General features: G+C 46.1%; 1 protein-coding gene and 1 pseudogene across 1 annotated transcript in view; both read right to left on the bottom strand.

The window, feature by feature from the left end:
• Positions 1-1,726: 1,726 nt before the first annotated feature.
• Positions 1,727-1,844, bottom strand: LOC134948575 (5S ribosomal RNA; annotated as a pseudogene).
• A 12,499-nt stretch (positions 1,845-14,343) lies between these two features.
• The window catches only part of KIAA0825 (KIAA0825 ortholog), a 712,480-nt gene continuing 705,542 nt past the window's right edge, over positions 14,344-21,281 (bottom strand). The window contains exon 20 of the mRNA XM_063964012.1: positions 14,344-15,094. Coding sequence (XP_063820082.1) covers positions 14,989-15,094 — 106 coding nt within the window. The 3' untranslated portion in view covers positions 14,344-14,988. The remainder of the gene's footprint in view (positions 15,095-21,281) is intronic.

The raw sequence follows: 21,281 nt of genomic DNA on the forward strand, positions 1-21,281 counted from the left end.
CGTCGACCTTTTGTCCATGTCGACCTAAGGTGTGTCGACCAATTGGCATCGACCTAAGGTGTGTCGACCTTTGTGCTGTCGACCTGGAGTCCGGATACCTGCTGCTGCGTGTTTGGCTGGAGTACAGTGGTTTCTGGATCTGTTGAGGTGATTTGACTTTGAATGTTGGGAGCCACATTTGAGTAAAGAAAGCCGCATGCGGCTCAAGAGCCACTGGTTGGCCACCGCTGCCCTATGCACTCACTGACACACCTCCTCACTGAGCTCCAGCACACTGCCTCCCTGACTCTGCAGCATGTTGCAGCAGTGCAGTATGTGTTACTCATGGGGTCTGGCTCTAGCTGCTTTGTGACAGGTGATATAGAGCTGCAACAGGTAGCATCTATCCTTGTGTGTCAATGCCTATTTCCCTATAGATTGTAAGCTTGCGAGCAGGGCCTTCCTACCTCTATGTCTCTCTGTCTTTGCCCAGTTTTGTTCTATATCTGTTGTTCTAATTGTAAAGCACAACTGAATATGTTGTGCTATATAAGAAACTGCTAATAAATAATAAATAAATAGAGCTGAGAGAGCACTTCCAGAATAATGCCTGCAGGGGATATGCTGCTTCCAGAGAATTTCTGCTTCCCCAGCTCTGAACCCAGGCTATAAAAAAACTACAAATTCTGTAGCAGGGCCGTACCTACGTGTGTGCCAAGTGTGCCTGGCACACAGCGCAGTTGCCCTGAGGGCGCACGGCCAGCGGCATGTAATGAGTCAAATTGACTCATTACATGCCGCCTCTGAGGTCTGCGCCATGCGCCGCGCTGTGGAGGGAGAAGACAGCAGCGCCGGGCAGTGGAGAAGGAGGAGGAGGGAGGGGGACTGGAGCCGCAGCACCGCTATTTCATTGGTAGTAAGCGCCGCTGCAGCAGCCCCCTCTCCTTCCGTATTGGCTGCCTGGCGCTGCTGTGGATGCTGGGATGTGGTTCCTCCATCCCAGCATCCACAGCAGCACCAGGCAGCCAATACGGAAGAAGAGGGGGCTGCTGCAGCGGCGCTTACTACCAATGAAATAGCGCTGCTGCGGCTCCAGTCCCCCTCCCTCCTCCTCCTTCTCACCTGCCTGCACCGAGGGAGCTGCACGAGGAGCCTGACTGCCAGCGGCGAGATGGTAAGTATCTCTCTATCTCTCTCTCTCTCGGGGACACCGTCTGCCATAATGTGTAAAAAGGGGGCCTAAGAAAAGTGTATGGTTCTTGTATACTACAGGAGCAAAAAAAGAAAAAAAGAAAGACTATGTGACTTTTCTGGGGCACACTTTTATTGAAAATTATGTGATCTTGTAATACTTAAAATTTAACTTTTATTAGTAACCCTCTTAAAAAAATAGCTATGAGGCAAAGGACAAAATAATAGTAATAATGATAGCAACAATTGTCATAAAGTTTGTCTATCCAAATGGAAATTAAATTTAGTGATACAAATTAGACATGATAGCTCTTTGGGCGAAATTATGTATGTGTCTCTGATGTTAGAGAAAATAAATATATTGCCTTCCGAATTTGTGACAAAATGAACTATACCTATAATGAAAATTGAAATATAGCGGAAGGAAGGGGTATTTTTCAATCTGATAAACCGGGCTCCACACTGATAATTAATGATATATAAAATTCCAAAATTTGAATAGAAATAGAAAATAATACTTTGGTTCCAGGTCTTATGTCCTGGATTTGGATATAAATACCTGCAGTACCAAGTATTCTCTGGTGGTCTCCCAACCAGGTACTGACCTGGCCCACAGTGCTTGGCTTCCAAGATCAGACGAGGTTGGGCATACTCAGTGTGGTTTGACCGCAGGTAGGTATATCCCACTTGATGACACCTGAAACCAAGTATTAGGCTCTGAGAAATCCCAAAGTTTTTTTGATGAGATTACTGGATGCTCTTGAATCAAGATGCTGGCGGTACCTGATATTCACTGATGGTCTCAAAAAAACAGGTGCTTCACCGGCCCCCTGGGCTGAACTTCAAAAATGAATGAGGTTGGGCCTCTTCTGTATTGTTGACCTTGGGAAATAGATAGCACCTGTGGCTATTGGAGGTCAGTGGGGAAACAAAAATCAGCTGGGGGCTGATTAAGTCTGATCTGAGGTATGTATGTGGACTCCCCAGATTTTGCGAGGAGTACTGAGTAGATGATAGTGTGACACTGGTATGAAGAGATTGGAGTGTAGAAAAATGGGTATAGGAAAGAGACAGAGAATCAGGTCTAAGTTAAACACCACTTCTGCTTTTTTATCATCTGTCTGGGCATCGAATGAAAAAATGAGAGGGTGGTGAGAAACGACACTGAGACCGAAGAAAGGTAGAGGAACTCTTCTACTGTCCTGTCTTGTAGCAAAATGGTGCTCTGTTTACATACTGCATTGCAGAGCCACCCAGATTGTTTAGACAGAATGAGAGGGAGTACCAGAAATTTCATGTAAATGGGAATGTTACTAGAAATGTTGCTGTATGGATAAAGATTCCAATAATTGTGATGAGTCACGTATTTGATCCAAAAATTTGGAGCAAAACTGTGTAATTAATCGGGTAATAAATTCACGACTACTCAATACAGTCAGCAAAAAAGAGGGGAGGGGGCGTTTGTGGTGTTGGAAATTCGGTTTCAAGTTATTACAGTATGTCAAAAAAGTCACAAGTCACTATCCAAGAGAAATATGTAATCAATGTACTTGTAGGAATTATAATAACCAAAAAAAACAGGACTGAACCTTTAAGGAACCATGTATTAATTATAAATGGGTGTATAAATAAATTGAAAATGAGTCCTGGACATAGGTGCGGCTTGCTAGTAAAACTGGTATATTCCCATTATTGCAATGTATCCCTGGTTGAAAAAATATATATATGTGTGTCGCTCTTAGGTTACTTCACTTATCAAAATATATATGTATAATCACACAATGGTTGATGAAAAGTGAGAAACTTTGAGCAAAAAGGGGGGAGTTTACCAGAGATATTGCGTCCGATGGGGCGTCAAAAAAAGTCCTGTAACCTACTAGTAGGTGGAGGGGTGGAATACCCCCCTGGGTCATTGGAAGCCGCTCCTAGGAGTCCGTGGTGGAAGGTGAGCCCAGCAGTGAGACGCCGGTGTCTGCGGTCCGCCGACCGGAAGTTCGGAACACCGGAACCGGAAGTGACGTACGTTTCACTCGGGAGAGCTTGTTCACTGATTGCCTTTGACTAGTTTACTGAACTATTACTGGGAGCACCGCCAACCCAGTGCCAAACACTAATTATTTGTTCACTATATGGCCATATGTTGGTTTATTTTAGAGCTATAGCTTTAACTTATATCATTTAAAGTACCAAGCATTTAGACCGAGTGATCCTGTGCAGACTCCACCAACCCCCTTCTAGTGTAAAAAGGGGGCCTGCCTGCCGCAATGTGTAAAAAGGGGGACTGGCTGCCGCAATGTGTAAAAAGGGGGACTGGCTGCCGTAATGTGTAAAAAGGGGGTATGGCTGCCGCAATGTGTAAAAAGGGGGACTGCCTGCCGCAATGTGTAAAAAGGGGGACTGGCTGCCATAATGTGTAAAAAGGGGGACTGGCTGCCGTAATGTGTAAAAAGGGGGACTGGCTGCCGCAATGTGTAAAAAGGGGACACCGTCTGCCGTAATATGTAAAAAGGGGGCCTGGCTGACGCAATGTGTAAAAAGGGGGACTGGCTGCCGCAATGTGTAAAAACGGGGACACCGTCTACCGTAATGTGTAAAAACGGGGACGCTGTCTGCTGTAATGTGTAAAAAGGGGACGCTGTCTGCCGTAATGTTAAAAAAGGGGATGGTGTCTGCTGTAATGTGTAAAAAAGGGGATGCTGTCTGCCGTAATGTGTAAAAAAGGGGGACGCTGTCTGCCGTAATGTGTAAAAAAGGGGACGCTATCTGCCGTAATGTGTAAAAAGGGGACGCTGTCTGCCGTAATGTGTAAAAAGGGGACGCTGTCTGCCGTAATGTGTAAAAAGGCGGACTGTCTGCTGTAATGTGTAAAAAGGGGGACTGTCTGCTGTAATGTATAAAAGTGGCTCTACCTGGTGTAGTGGCGCTACTGTGCAGCGTAATTTGAATGGAGACTACTGTGCACCGTAGTATGAATTGCTATTATTTTGTGGCCACGCCCCTTCCCCATGAAGCCACGCCCCTATATATTTTTTGCGCGCCTATGGCGCGCACTGCCCCTATCTTACATGGGGGGGCGCCAATGTCAGTTCTTTGACAGCGCTGAAATGCCTAGTTACAGCACTGTTCTGTAGCACGGGGTGAGCTGTGGGGCAGGTCCCTTCTCTGGCTGACCAGGTGCCTCTCAGACTGACTGACTATATGTGGATGGTGGGGCCATCCCGGCTGGCACCTGCAACTCACCTCATGCTCAGCCTCTGCTCCGCCAGAGCTGTATTGCTGCTGCCTGCAGGATCAGTAGGTGGGCGGAGCTGAGTGGTACCCCCTAGTTCTGGCAGAGGCGGAGCAGCCAGAGAGTGTGCTGAGTCGAGCTGCCTGTACTTACTTGCTGCGGCCGGGTAAGGTGGGCAGAGGTTGTACTGGTTTCACCACCAATTACAAGTGAGGGAACGCAGTTCCACCCTGTTTCGGCCACACTTTAACCCCTGGTTATATCATTAAAGCTATATATATATATATATATATATATATATATATACATACACACACACACTGCTCAAAAAAATAAAGGGAACACTAAAATAACACATCCTAGATCTGAATGAATGAAATATTCTTATTAAATACTTTGTTCTTTACATAGTTGAATGTGCTGACAACAAAATCACACATAAATGATCAATGGAAATCAAATTTATTAACCCATGGAGGTGTGGATTTGGAGTCACACTCAAAATTAAAGTGGAAAAACACACTACAGGCTGATCCAACTTTGATGTAATGTCCTTAAAACAAGTCAAAATGAGGCTCAGTAGTGTGTGTGGCTTCCACGTGCCTGTATGACCTCCCTACAATGCCTGGGCATGCTCCTGATGAGGTGGCGGATGGTCTCCTGAGGGATCTCCTCCCAGACCTGTACTAAAGCTTCCGCCAACTCCTGGACAGTCTGTGGTGTAACGTGGCGTTGGTGAATGGAGCGAGACATGATGTCCCAGATGTGCTCAATTGGATTCAGGTCTGGGGAACGGGCGGGCCAGTCCATAGCATCAATGCCTTCGTCTTGCAGGAACTGCTGACACACTCCGGCCACATGAGGTCTACTTGTGTCTTGCATTAGGAGGAACCCAGGGCCAACCGCACCAGCATATGGTCTCACAAGGGGTCTGAGGATCTCATCTCGGTACCTAATGGCAGTCAGGCTACCTCTGGAGAGCACATGGAGGGTTGTGTGGACCCCCAAAGAAATGCCACCCCACACCATTACTGACCCACTGCCAAACCAGTCATGCTGGAGGATGTTGCAGGCAGCAGAACGTTCTCCTTGGCGTCTCCAGACTCTGTCACGTCTGTCACATGTGTTCCCTTTATTTTTTTGAGCAGTGTATATATTAAAGATGTGTGGGTTCGGATGTTTCCCGGTTTTACCCGGATCTCAAAATGCCATCTTATTGGCTCTCGGGTGTCACGTGTTTTGGATAGCCAATAAGAAAAATCCAGATAAACCCGAACTCGCGTTAATTTTGACATTAAGAACCACCACAGGAAAGAAAAATAATCCTGATTCATGCCCCTTACATTATTTGTCATTTTTCCTCCTTATAGTAATGCCCAGTATACATTATTCCACATACTGCAATGGCCCTTAGACATTATTCCACACACAATAATGCACATGACACAATATGCACACACTGTAATGCCCCAGACACATTATGCCACACACCGTAATGACTGTGACACATTATGACAGGAATCGCAATGCCCGTTATACATTATGCTACACACTGCAATGCCCCTGATACATTATAGCACATACAATGTCTGTGACACAGTATGACACACACCACAATGATCCTGAGACATTATACCACATACCACAATGCCTCTGATATAGTATACAACACACCGTAATGCCTGATACATTATGACACACACCGCAATGTCCGTGATACATTATGCCACACACCGTAATGCCCATTACACATTAAGTTCTACAGTAAGGCTTCTAATTACTTTTAAATTACCTGCTCGTTGCCAGGGGTTTCATGCTCTTGGTTCCATGCACGGTGCCAGGGGTTTTCACGCTCAGGGTGTCATGCTCGTTGCCAGGGGTTTCATGCACTGGGTGTCATGCTCGTTGCTAGGGGGTAGTGCTTGCTGCTAGGGCCATGCTCCCAGTGCCACATATGCCCCCAGTGCCAGATATTCCCCTACAGTGCCAGGTATATGCCCCTAGTGCCAGATATTCCCCCACAGTGCCAGGTACATGCCCCCAGTGCCACATATACCCCCCCCCCAGTGCCACATATGCCCCCTCAGTGCCTGCTCCCCCCAGTGCCAAATATTCCCCCACAGTGCCAGGTATATGCCCCCAGTGCCAGATATTCCCCCACAGTGCCAGGTATATGCCTCCAGTGCCAGATCTTCCCCCCACAGTGCCAGGTATAGGTCACTTTCGGTCAACCGCTGACCTGAAAGTTCCCACCATTGGTTACAATGGAGCGCATAGGCGCTACATTGCAACACTGCCGTGTGCCGCCTGTCAGACAGTACAGGAGCACACAGCCGATCAGGAGGGTGCCACAACGTGGCGCTCCCTGATTGGCTGAAGAAACCCACTTAGACATCAGTCAGAGTGGGTTTCTGGCATTCGGGGAAAGGAGGCCCATGTGAAAACATGGGTCCCCTTTCAGTTCGTGGTCGGGTGTCCGTATTTTTATTTTTTTAAGTACGTGGATTACAAAAGGATTACAAGCAGAGGAGCCTTCAACACTGGATTATGTGAGTATAATTTTTTCTACAGGTACACCATGGATTCTACTGGAGAAGAGGACCGACCTGCGTGGGAACATAAGGTAAGTATGTGTATATGGAGGTGTGGATGGATGTATTAAAGTTATACTTTCAAGGTGTGTGTGTGATGTCTTTATTGGGGTATTTTTTTAGTAGTAGTACTACAGGTACCAGCGGGTCCGTTTTTCTGCCGCATGCTGGTACTTGTGGTTCTCTAAGTACCAGCTTGCGGGGGAGGCTTGCTGGGACTTGTAGTACTGCTACTAAAAACAATATCAAACACTTTGAACAAAGGCTATCAGCCCCCCATCCGCAGCCCATTGGATGGGGGGGACAGCCTCGGGCTTCACCCCTGGCCCTTGGGTGGCTGGGGGGGGGACCCCTTGATTGAAGGGGTCCCCACTCCCCCAGGGTACCCCGGCCAGGGGTGACTAGTTGGATATTTGATGCCACGGCCGCAAGGCACTGTATAAAAGTGACCCCCGGCTGTGGCATTATCTGTCCAGCTAGTGGAGCCCGGTGCTGGTTTCAAAAATACGGGGGACCCCTACTCTTTTTGTTCCCCGTATTTTTGGAACCAGGACCAGGCGCAGAGCCCGATGCTGGTTGCTTAAATATGGGGGAACCCCTGTCCATTTTCCCCCCATATTTCTGCAACCAGGATCGGCTCAAAGAGCCCGAGGCTGGTTTGCCTTAGGAGGGGGGACCCCACGCAATTTTTTTTCTGAAAATTTAGAACATTTCCCCCCCCTTCCCACTGAAAAACATGCACGGATCTCATGGATCCATGCATGCCTATACAAACACGGGATAAAAAAGCAGGTCTGTTTTTTTTTAGCACTTTTTCACGATTTGTATTTTATCACGGCAGTGTTTGGCTATTGTCGGCAGTGTTTGTGTTTTGCACTTTTTAGTAAATGACCGATTTCTACCAAATTGCAGGCGTATTTGACCGATGGTGTATTGATTCGTGATTTTTTCCTAGGACTTCCAAAATATTACGAATGCCCTCATCACTGCCGTGATTTTTGCTTAGTAAATTACCGAGATGACACTTTGAAGAAAAAACGGCATCTCGGTCAAAATCGGGACCTTAGTAAATTTACCCCATGATATCTGTGCATGGTTAGGAAAGAAAGGCGAAATGAACAAGCAACTCTGAATTAAACTGAAATTAGTAATTTAGCATTTCATAAGGCAGTAATGCTGTATGCTGTGAGTGTCACAATAAGAGATACAGTACTATACTCAGGTTGCAGCACATACTGTACTGTAAATCCCTTAAAATTAGAGATGAGCGGGTTCGGATTTACTCGGTTCTTTACGCAAGAATTATCGCCAGGTCTTATTTTCTGGATTTTCCTTATTGGTTAACCAAAACACGTGACGTCTGATAGCCAATAAGGAGATTCGGGTAAATCCGAGTAAATCCAAGTAAAACCAAACCCGCTCATCTATACTTAAAATGCATTTTTGTGGGTAAAGAAGAGATCATTTTAATACCAGAAGTATTCCAGTTGTAGTGCTGATGCATTCAATGTCATTTCTAAAGAACAAAAGGAAGCCTGGCAGTGGTAGAGTGTTACAGCTGGTATCTGTTCTCTTTCCAAGAAGGGCAGAGCTCACGGAGATCTTCTGGGCAGTGACCCTTGTACACCCCAGGTTAAGACTTGTAGAACTCTAAAGCGGGTCTTCTAGCCTATAATATGCCACTGGAGGTAGTATAAGCTTAACCTGGAATGATCCAAATCAATGCTGGTAAAGTGTGAATACAAAAAACACTAAAGGAGAAGAGCAGTGAGAAGTGAGGCAAAGGGAAGGCAAACAATGGAGACCAGGTTGGAATGGAGGAGTGACAAAAGGAATAACAGACAAGACTGAGAGGATGAAGAAATAATGGACACACTAATAACACAAAGTACCCCAAATCCAGGGGAGTAACTTCCGGTTAGGGAGGAGCAATAAACTTGTACTGGATACTAGTGCACAAGTGTATAATAGAGGTATCGGGCAAGAAGTGACAGAAATAAAATGCAAAACAGCACAACCAACTATGGTGCTGAACCTGGGCTGGATACAGGAACACTGTCAGGTAGTGGACACAGACAAGACAGAGTGAGATTTCCACAGGGTCGGACAGGACCAAGAGACAAGGGCTACCGCTGTGACCAGTGACTATAACCAGCGAGGAGTGAGAGGCAGAGAACATCTATATAGGAGACAAGAGCCAATAAGAGCACAGCACAGCCAGCCTCCTCTTTATTAAAACACTCTCTGCAGATGTGCTGCAGCACATCCACAGCCTTCACCGTCACAGAGGACCCTCCGCCGCTAGCCTAGCAACCCTGACCGCCGAAAGAACCCAGGGTCTCGGTTGCCATGGAGCCGGGGAGCAGAAGTGCAGAAGCGTCTCGGTCGCTTAGTGATGACCGGACGCAGAGAGCCACGAGCCACGGCTAGTAATATAGAGAACATTGTAGGCACTCACTTTGTGGCATTTATGTAACTATGCAAAGCACTTTTATATTTCTAAAAGATGTACATATCTTTTTCAATATCATTTGTTTTTTCATCAGACTATATTCTCTATTTGTCGTTTAATTTTTAATTAAATTGAGCATTGTTATTAAACTGATGCAATATACACAAATGGTCAACCAGCAATAAGTCAGATTCTATAGCTCTCTGTAGTTTATGCAGGTTATCAAACTTTCCAATTGGACAGTCCTGTGTCTAGGGATTGGGCAAACAGGTTGTAGCCCCAGATGCTGAATGGTGTGGAGACTGTAAGGCATTTTTACAGGTATATTACCTTTTAAAAGGTAGTGTCTCTGTGCAATATATGCCTAGATGTGAGGTGGTATTGCTGCGCAATATATGCTCAGATGTGAGGTGGTGTCTCTGCAAAATATGGACCTTATTCAGCTTCAAATGCAGTTTTGCTAAAATAGCAAAACTGCAACTGCTATCACTCGCATACTGAGGGCTGCCCAACACAGGGCAACGCTGCCCAGCCTGCTAATGGCAGCCAGTTGAATTGCGATCACATCGCTAAATAAGGGTAGCCCCCCGGCCCCCAGTGCCTGGCTGCAAAGGCAGTCGGGCCACCCCACAGTGTTGTGTTGTATCCCTGCAACGCTGTGTCTATGTTCCCTGCCGCCCAGCGAACGCCTCTGCCTGCGTTCGCATCAATGCGATCGCTTTGGCCGGCCCGTGCAGATTGGGACCTGTGCGTGCACAATGGGCAGAAACCTGGCCAGATGTGATCGCATCGCAGCTGCACTTGAAGCTTAATGAGGCCCTATATGCCTAGATGTGAGGTGGTGTCTCTGTGCAATATATGCCTGGATGTGAGGTGGTGTCTCTGTGCAATATATGCCTGGATGTGAGATGGTGTCTCTGTGCAATATATGCCTGGATGTGAGGTGGTGTCTCTGTGCAATATATGCCTAGATGTGAGGTGGTGTCTCTGTGCAATATATGCCTGGATGTGAGGTGGTGTCTCTGTGCAATATATGCCTAGATGTGAGGTGGTGTCTCTATGCAATATGCCTGGATGTGAGGTGGTGTCTCTGTGCAATATATGCCTAGATGTGAGGTGGTGTCTCTGTGCAATATATGCCTAGATGTGAGGTGGTGTCTCTATGCAATATATGCCTAGATGTGAGGTGGTGTCTCTGTGCAATATATGCCTAGATGTGAGGTGGTGTCTCTGTGCAATATATGCCTGGATGTGAGGTGGTGTCTCTGTGCAATATATGCCTAGATGTGAGGTGGTGTCTCTATGCAATATGCCTGGATGTGAGGTGGTGTCTCTGTGCAATATATGCCTAGATGTGAGGTGGTGTCTCTGTGCAATATATGCCTAGATGTGAGGTGGTGTCTCTATGCAATATATGCCTAGATGTGAGGTAGTGTCTCTGTGCAATATATGCCTAGATGTGAGGTGGTGTCTCTGTGCAATATATGCCTGGATGTGAGGTGGTGTCTCTGTGCAATATATGCCTAGATGTGAGGTGGTGTCTCTGTGCAATATATGCCTAGATGTGAGGTGGTGTCTCTGTGCAATATATGCCTAGATGTGAGGTGGTGTCTCTGTGCAATATATGCCTAGATGTGAGGTGGTGTCTCTGTGCAATATATGCCTAGATGTGAGGTGGTGTCTCTGTGCAATATATGCCTAGATGTGAGGTGGTGTCTCTATGCAATATTCCTAGATGTAAGGTGGTGTCTTTGAGCGATATATGCCTAGATGTGAGGTGGTGGCTCTGCATGATATGTCCCTAGATGTGAGGTGGTGTCTCTGTGTGATATATGCCTAGATGTGAAGTGGTGGCTCTGCATGATGTGTCCCTAGATGTAGGTGGTGTCGCTGGCAAATATATGCCTAGATGTGAGGTGGTGGCTCTGCATGATATGTCCCTAGATGTGAGGTGGTGTCTCTGTGTGATATATGCCTAGATGTGAAGTGGTGGCTCTGCATGGTATGTCCCTAGATGTGAGGTGGTGTCTCTGTGCAATATATGCCTAGATGTGAGGTGGTGGCTCTGCACGATATGTCCCTAGATGTGAGGTGGTGTCGCTGGCAAATATATGCCTAGATGTGAGGTGGTGGCTCTGCATGATATGTCCCTAGATGTGAGGTGGTGTCTCTGTGTGATATATGCCTAGATGTGAAGTGGTGGCTCTGCATGGTATGTCCCTAGATGTGAGGTGGTGTCTCTGTGCAATATATGCCTAGATGTGAGGTGGTGGCTCTGCACGATATGTCCCTAGATGTGAGGTGGTGTCGCTGGCAAATATATGCCTAGATGTGAGGTGGTGGCTCTGCATGATATGTCCCTAGATGTGAGGTGGTGTCTCTATGCGATATTACTAGATGTAAGGTGGTGTCTCTGTGCTATATATGCCTAGATGTGAGGTGGTGGCTCTGCATGATATGTCCCTAGATGTGAAGTGGTGTCTCTGTGTGATATATGCCTAGATGTGAGGTGGTGGCTCTGCACTATATGTCCCTAGATGTGAAGTGGTGTCTCTGTGTTATATATGCCTAGATGTGAAGTGGTGGCTCTGCATGGTATGTCCCTAGATGTGAGGTGGTGTCTGTGCAATATATGCCTAGATGTGAGGTGGTGGCTCTGCACGATATGTCCCTAGATGTTAGGTGGTGTCTCTGTGTGATATATGCCTAGATGTGAGGTGATGGCTCTGCATGATGTGTCCCTAGATGTGAAGTGGTGTCTCTGTGTGATATATGCCTAGATGTGAGGCGGTGGCTCTGCATGATATGTCCCTAGATGTGAGGTGGTGTCTCTATGCGATATTACTAGATGTAAGTTGGTGTCTCTGTTCGATATATGCCTAGATGTGAGGTGGTGGCTCTGCATGATGTGTCCCTAGATGTGAAGTGGTGTCTCTTTGTGATATATGCCTAGATGTGAGGTGGTGGCTCTGCATGATATGTCCCTAGATGTGAGGTGGTGTCTCTGTGCAATATATGCCTAGATGTGAGGTGGTGGCTCTGCACGATATGTCCCTAGATGTGAGGTGGTGTCTCTGTGTGATATATGCCTAGATGTGAGGTGGTGCCTCTGCACGATATGTCCCTAGATGTGAGGTGGAGTCTCTGTGTGATATATGCCTAGATGTGAGGTGGTGGCTCTGCACGATATGTCCCTAGATGTGAGGTGGTGCCTCTGCACGATATGTCCCTAGATGTGAGGTGGTGGCTCTGCATGATATGTCTCTAGATGTGAAGTGGTGTCTCTGTGCGATATGGGTGTGGTATGGAAGGTAGATAGTAACTAGGTCGACAGTGTCTAGGTTGACCACTACTGGTCGACAGTAGCTAGGTCGACAGGGTCTCTAGGTCAACAGGGTCTTTAGGTCGACAGGTCAAAAGGTCAACATGAGTTTTTAATGGTTTTTTTTGTGTTGTTTTCTTCATAGAGTGACCGGGAACCCCAATTAGTGCACCGTGTCCCCTTGCATGGCGAGCAAATGCTTTGGGCAAGGTGACTTGCTCCACTACCGCTGCGCTCGGCACAGGTTACTGTTCCCAATTGTAGTCCACGTGGATCGTTAAGTAAGAAAAGGTTCAAAAACAGAAAAAAATCCAGGGAAGCTTGAACCAAGATGGCCACTGAGGCTACCACTGAGCATGTGCTGAGCCATATTGAGACTGTTGGAATGCCACAGTGGAAGACATAAATCTCTCACTTAGCTCCAATCAGACATGCGGTTACCTGCATCCTGCAACCATACGCACTTACCTTCTGGTAAGCTGCATAACAGCCTGCTCTTGTATGTCTGTCAGTGAGTATAACAGTGAGTACAGCTGTATCTGCTTCATCTTCAATAAAACCACTGCACTGGTTAAGTAACTGATCTGTTTGTAGGTCTAAGGCATCCACTGGTGTGTACAGACATTCTGCTACATCCTCAACACATACGGTACTTACTGTATGTCCAACACTGTTTGATAGTAACCCCTTAAAACCTGCAGGTGTAACTGAGGGACACCTCCTAAACCCTTACATTGGGAAGGCAGTCGTGCCCATAGCAATAAGCTCAATGCTATCACAAAACCAGCTTTTTCCTTTGAACCATTTTTTATGAACTAATTATAATCTCCCCATAGAGTTTATGATGGTACTATATACATTGGCGTTTCTATAATGGGTGCAGTGTGTGCGATGCACACGGGCCCCCAGGGTCCTGGGGGGCCCACCCCGCACACACTGCACCCATTTGCTTAATACTTACCTCTCTGAAGTCCCCCGTCGAAGCCATTCCTTTTCGGCAGCGCAATAGAGTTTGAACACTAGGGGGAACAAACTCTATTGCGCCTGCTGAAAACCCCAGAAAGATGGCACAGCGGCCATTTTTCTGGAGTTTCGCGCATGCGCAATAGCAACAATTTCGGGAAAATGCCCACCACGCCGTGTTCCCGGAGGTTTGCGCATGCGCAATAGACTCTGGGCTCAGACTCTATTGCCGCTACCGTGGAGAAGGATGGCACCGCCGGGGGACTCCGGAGAGGTAAGTATTAAATGCTGTGCATCAGTCAGAGAGGAGGGGGGCCCTGAAGCAGGAGGCTGCACACGGGCCTCCTCCTCTTTTAAAACGCCCCTGACTATATAACACTTCACAAATCTGTTTATAAATTATATATAAAAACATGATTTATATATTATACCAGTGGTTCTGCCTCGGGACACTTGCAGGGGTGCCTTGGATTGGTGATCCAGGACCAATTCAAATTATTTATGGTCAATATAATAAGCAAAACCAGTGCAGGTGGCTGTCAGTCATAAAATATGTGGACAAACAAAAACAAATCTTGTCCCTTACCACACAACTGAACCTAAGGATGAAATAAAACACAATTTACTTAATTTAATATTTCTTTCAAAATTTCTTAACAAGAAACTATTGGCCTAGGGGTGCAGTGAAAACAATTCTGATTTTCTAGGGCATCGTGATTAAAACAAGTTTGGGAACCACTGTATTATACAATGGTTTTACTTTAAGGCTTTGTCATACTGTGGTTAGAACATCCAAGATGACCTATGACCTTTACTAGGTGTACAAAGTGCTTTTAGAGTATTATTCTACTTCCCCCAAAAAAGAAAATCCAACCTTTATTCAATATCACCAATGTATAAATGTAACAAATAAACATACTGTATGCAATGTACATAGGCAATATTTTCGTATAGGAAATGTACAATATTAAGTTTGCAAACCTGTTTAGTGTCATTTTCTGATACTGCTCGGAAATGACAACAGGAGATTAATGTAACAGTAATAAGATTTGTATGGATATAGTATAGTCTGTCTATTGACAACAATGAAATAATTAACAATGTTTTTCTTATTGGTTGCTCCTCTGTGCAGTATAGTATCTAGAGTGGAAAGTGACTGTTCTATAGACAGTTATGTTGAAACCAAGTTGTAACTCCAGTCGGTGTTTTCAGATATGACCTATGCTTGTTCCAGTCATGGAGATGAGCTTGCTTGATGATATCATGGGCTTGCAGATGGCAGGTCCCCACTGAAAATCATTTCTTTCAACTGTTCCATCAAGTTCTTCTCCTCTTCAGTAAGACTGTCTTCTTCTCTGGCTTCCCATCTGTTAAAAATAAAAATATTTGTAAAGGTTTGAGAACATATTAATGCTTTGTTATAAGATGTCAACTAATAACCTTTTTCTTTTCTTATATTAGTTAGGAGTTGGCTAAAAATGTCCCTGCAGTCATATGTCAGTCCCTAGCTATGCATTGTTTATGTAGTAATAAGTCATGCAATAATTGCACCAGTCACCATGGACAGTGCTTTGGGCTCACGCTGGATACTGACTGCTGAGATTCGCCCACTGTCTTTTGATGGCATGAGTCATATTACCGGGAAGCAGTTCGCTTTCCGACGGATGGAATCCAGGCGGTCAATATATCGACGCCGGGATCCAGAAGGAGGACGCAATGCCGGTGTCTACTTACCTTCACCGCTCGGGATGTCAGCATCACATTACCGATAGCCAGCATCCCGATTGTCCTCACAGAGGGACGTGCTAACGTCCTGCCGGGATCGGGGAGGCTAGGTTTAGGCAAAAGATGGCGGGTTAGGGTTTGGGAGCAGGGATGGGAAGGTTTGGGAGCAGGGATGGGAAGGTTAGGGACCGGGGAGGGAGGGTTAGGTTTAGGCACTTAGAAGGGGAGGTTAGGATTAGGCATCAAGTGGGGAGGGTTAGGTTTAGGCAGGAGAGAAGGGAGGGTTAGGGACCAAGCAGGGAGAGCTAGGGTTAGGCACCACCAGGGAGGGTTAGGAACCCACAAAGGATGGTTAGGGTAGGGAAAAGTTGAGGGTTAGGGGGCTAAATGGGGGGCTGTCGGGATTATGATGGATGGGATGCCGCTGTCGGTATACTGCAGCCGCCATTCCGTCCATCAGCAAATCATACTGATCCCACATTACCCAGCTGCCTGTAACTGAGCTATGAAATCCTGTATGTACTGTTCAGTGCCAGGGCTAGCAAGCTCAGGGGGGAATTCAATTGTGCACAATACATTTTCATGAGAAAAAAATGGGCCTGTTGCCTAATTCTTTTTCCTGGGTAAATCAGTTACAGCCCATTTTTTCTCTCGAAACACATTGGAACTGGGATAAGTTCCTGGGCCTACTGTATGTGTTTTAGCAATCGTGCCCGGGAAAACAGCACTTATTGGGGATTTTGTTTTGGGACCTCAGTGGGTCCCGAAACCAAATCCCTAATAAGTGCAGCAGCCAGCAGCGCTTTAGGACTAATTGAATAACCCCGGGTGGATTAATTAGCCCCTTAGTATTCTCACTAAAAATATTCTGCTATACAGTTACTTTAGAATTGTCTACATCCAGAACTGCTCCACACTTAGGAGTACACCATTGTGGTTACAGTGAAGGCTAGCATTTGCAGTGCTTAGATGAGAATAATGGCTGGTTGACCTCCTGCATGCCTAATCACTACTACAGAGAAGTGTCATAATTCAAGGCTTGTAAATTCAAGGCTTACAGGAAGCTCCAGGGCAAATCAAATGAAACAAGTAACTTTGTATGTGAAACAAACCATGTTGCACTGCAAGGTGTGCAAATACTTTTTTTTTTGAATGTAGGGTAAATACTGGCTGCTTTTGCATGTAGCCCACACAAGCAGGACAGCTTTAATTTTACACAGCATTTTAGATTTCAGTTTGGAAACGCCCCTCTTATATCTAAATCTGCACGTTTTAAATAATTTCTGTCTCAATTCACCTGAACTAGGGCATGTGTCTACGTCCCTGTCACATGACTCGCAGAGATTCCGGAATATTTTCCATAGGCTAATATGTATCTCTAGCTCCCAATGTGGTGTACAAGTATCTGCCAATTAACCTGTTGGTGATTGAAGCCACACCCCCTAAAACTTATAGTAAAACCACTTCTAGCAGTCAATGCTAGATGATAGTATCGTGAACCTGCTCTTCTGCACACCTCGCAAGATGAGAGATCGGCTGCAGGCCTCTAGCTTTCTCTTTGGCTGCTCTTCTGTCTGTTCCCATATTGGATTACTGTGTACTGACCTTGCCTGTTAACTGATCTTACTTTGCTAACAAATGCCCTGTAAGACATAATGGGCTCGTCTTTGGATCATGGGGGTAATTCAGAGTAGATCGCAGCAGAAAATTTGTTAGCAGTTGGGCCAAACCATGTGCACTACAGGTGTGGCAGATATACTGTAACATGTGCAGAGAGCGCTATATTTGGGTGGGTTATATTGTTTCTGTGCAGGATAAATACTGGCTGCTTTAGTTTTACACTGCAATTTAGATTTCAGTTTGAACACACCACACCCAAATCTAACTCTCTCTGCACATGTTATATCTGCCCCCCCCCCCCCCCACTGCAGTGCACATGGGTTTGCCTAACTGCTAACAAATTTGCTGCTGCGATCAACTCTGAATTAGGCCCCATGTTTCTATGACACTTTTGCTTGTTGCTATTGCCCTGAGTGCATCTGACCTACTGCCTGTTAAATAGGGAGGGGTCTTAGACTGCACACCGATAGCTGCCAGCAATGTGAGGTGCTACCTACTGAGACTTGTAGTCCCTTGCCCTAGGTTTGAACCCCTATAGTGTTACGTACTGCAGAAGAGTGGAGTCCCTTACCGTGGGGCTGCAGCTACATGCATTAATCAATACATAACTAAACTCCACTATTTATTATATGCTAAGTTGTATGATATCAGTAATGCTAGAGACAGTGCACCTACAACACCCCCCTTTTTTCCGTAGAACTGCTGCTTGTTAAATCTGTGTCTGCTGGGCTGTGTAAAGTACCTGGTCAGTCTATGAGTGACTGATATTACTGTACAAGATAGGTGAGCAACACCTAAACTATACTGGTAATAAAGTACACATGTATTGCATTAAATTATTCCTGATAGAATCAATGCAAAAAACCTAATAAATATTTAGAGATGCAAATTTGGGGATCTTTGCTAATTGTAATACCTAAGCTGGATGCAGCATTTGTCGAATTAAGACCACAGGAACTACCAGCTGATTTCAGTTCATTCCCGTTAATGCAGCCACTGGAGAATCTATAAGAGTGTATGGGGCTGATTCTGAATCTGATGTTGCTGTATCCGCGTGTGCATTGTGCCAGTGTAGCGCAGGGGACTTTATGACAATACCCTGGTGTACATCCATGAGTCTGCAGGTCTTTAGAAACTGTAATACGTCCTGGTGCGTCTTTAGATGCAACCATCAGTCGCTACAACGAAACCTGCGCCCGCCCTATGCTGGGTGCAGACCGCCCGTCACAGTATGGCCTCCAATGTGAGCAACTAAGGGCCGGATTCAAATGTTCCCCCAGCTTCCTCCCACGAACGCTCCTGCCCGTAGCTATTCTAATGTTGCAGCGGGCGGACGCGTCAAGTTCATTTCAGCTCGCTACCCCTGGAGGTAGCAAGCTGAAATGCGTGTAAAGAGACCTGTTTGGGCACCCAAACGGGTCTTTGCGCACCTAAACCCGACTGTACTGGGCATGATAGGGGCAATTTGAAATCACTTTAGATGGGAGATAGGGGGCGTGTCAAGATTTGAATTCCCCCCTAAGTGTCTGATTTTACAACAAGTTCAGCACCACTCACATAACACGCTGATAACATGGCACATCTTCTTGCGTCTAAATAGCCACCTTCCAGGCACTGTTCAGCACACTCTGGATACCATGCTACTGCGCCTGTGTACATACACACCATGGCACCATAGACACCAGTTGAACGATTATTGGCACTGAGTCAGCCCCTATGTGTCTGCGAAAGACGGAGCATGGGCCTTGCTGGTTCCAAGCTCTTACTGTGGGCTAGTAAAACCCCTCTGTCTGTGCAATACAGTAACTGTGCCACGGCAGGAGAAGTTGTCTTTTCCATACTATTTATGTGCTGCACCAAACATCATATGAGAGGGATTATTCAGTGTCTCATTGTCAGTCTATGGCAGCTATAGCTCGGTGTGGTCCCTGATATACAATACCTCTATACATTGTGATCAGCTGTCTGCCTCTGAAATGATTAGTATTTGAGAAATAGAATAACATTTCCTACAAAGGTGATCCTGTAATTGGATGCGCACTGGGTAATTTGTTGGAGGCACAGAGAACAGACAGGAACACCCCGACAGTTCATTATGTGTTTTGCACCAGCCGTGCTATGTGATTATATTATGGACAGCTTGTCCTCGTCACATTGACAAAATTTGATGTTTAAAATACATATGTTGTATTTCATGTCAAGTGGAAGTCTGTTTAAAGTCTTGAGTTTCCTCTTTAAACCACCTTATTCCTTTCCAGCCTCGTGGGGCTGTCAGGTTGTCAGGAGTAGCCTATTGTGTTTAATATCAGCAAGGAATCCCTAAAGGGAACAGGTGCATTGTATGAGGCAACAATGACTATACTGACCACTAATGCAATGCACTCAAGCTGTAGATGGCTCTCCCGAGACACTAGGGATCATCTTACCCTGCCTTATACTGCTGAGCTACACAGGGCACATACAGCAATCAAAGTTTCTCATTTACAATACACTAACCACCTATGGTATTTCTCCAAAATGAGGCATATACAAAGGGATCAACATGTCTTTTTTTACCCATCTCCTTTGTTATGTGCCTCATTGTGGTCTCCTTTATGAACCTGCTGTATCTCTTGGCTGAAAATAATGTCTGCCTGTCTACTACATCCCATGTAATTGTTTTTCTCTTCTGTGTTACTCCACAAGTATGGTTTTATGGTACTGTACTTGTAGTTGTATACAGCCACCTGCATTTTATGCTTTCTCGTGTTTAAGTGTTAGCTAAAAATAGTTTTTGTACTTGTGTATAATATAAATGTAACTCAAAAAGATGACAGCTTACTGTATATATTTATTTATGGACTTAATAAATGGTAGAATTTTAATAACTGATTTTTCCTCTACTTAAATCATACTTAACTACTCCCCAATTTTTGAGTAGTCCCTCACTACCCCTGGAAGAGTACTGTATGTGGATCACCCAAATCCCGCCCAGTTCCTAGTGAAGTGGGCAGGCTGGGAAGATAATACCAGGGTGCACTGATTCATGTGGAAGGGGTGGGCCTAAAATTATGTAATTTGCATCATATAACCAGTGGTGCAAGTAGAAAAAAATGTCTTACAGGTACTGTGTGCGCGCGGCGAAGGCACGCGCGCCAAAAAATGGGTGTGGCCAAATGCCATATGGGGCGTGGTCAATGAAAATGTGGGTGTGATACACATATGGGGGAGGGGCAGATACACATATGACCCCCACAGTGCCAGATACACGTTGCCCCACAGTGCCAGATACACGAATGCCCCACAGTGCCAGATACACGAATGCCCCCCAGTGCCAGATACACGAATGCCCCACAGTGCCAGATACACGAATGCCCCCCACAGTGCCAGATACACAAATGCCCCCCACAGTGCCAGATATACATTGCCCCCCACAGTGCCAGATATACATTGCCCCCCACAGTGCCAGATATACATTGCCCCCCACAGTGCCAGGTATACATTGCCCACAACAGTGCCAGATATACATTGCCCACAACAGTGCCAGATATACATTGCCCACAACAGTGCCAGATATACATTGCCCGCCACAGTGCCAGGTATACATTGCCCCCCACAGTGCCAGGTATACATTGCCCCCCACAGTGCCAGGTATACATTGCCCCCCACAGTGCCAGGTATACATTGCCCCCCACAGTGCCAGGTATACATTGCCCCCCACAGTGCCAGATATACATTGCCCCCCACAGTGCTGCCTCCCTCCCCTTCCCCAGCTCACTGCTGCTGCTGTTGTGTTGTCTCCCGTGTGTGAGGGGAGGAGAGCGCAGCCTGCGCCTCTCCTTCCCCTCAGTCTCCGGCGGGTGAGTTCAAAATTCAGCGCCGATCCGTGAGCCAATCAAAGCTCCGCGAGCTCTGATTGGCTCACGGGCGGCGCTGATTTGAACGAAGACACTGAGGGCAGGAGAGGCGCAAGCTGCGCTCTCCTCCCCTCACATCAGCGGTAGCAAGCGGCGGCCCGTCGGTGTGGGTACGGCGTACCCACGGCGAAATTCTTAAGGGTACGCCGTATCCACCCGTACCCGCATACTTGCACCGCTGCATATAACCCCACCCCTTTCTGCACCAGGCAACGGCATAGCTATAGTAATATAGATATATTTTTTATTTTATAATACTTACTATAGTCTAATCACCATGTACTTTGTCATGTATGTTATCAAAGCGGGCAGA

This window comes from Pseudophryne corroboree, chromosome 1, assembly GCF_028390025.1.
Source record: "Pseudophryne corroboree isolate aPseCor3 chromosome 1, aPseCor3.hap2, whole genome shotgun sequence".
Taxonomy (NCBI): domain Eukaryota; kingdom Metazoa; phylum Chordata; class Amphibia; order Anura; family Myobatrachidae; genus Pseudophryne; species Pseudophryne corroboree.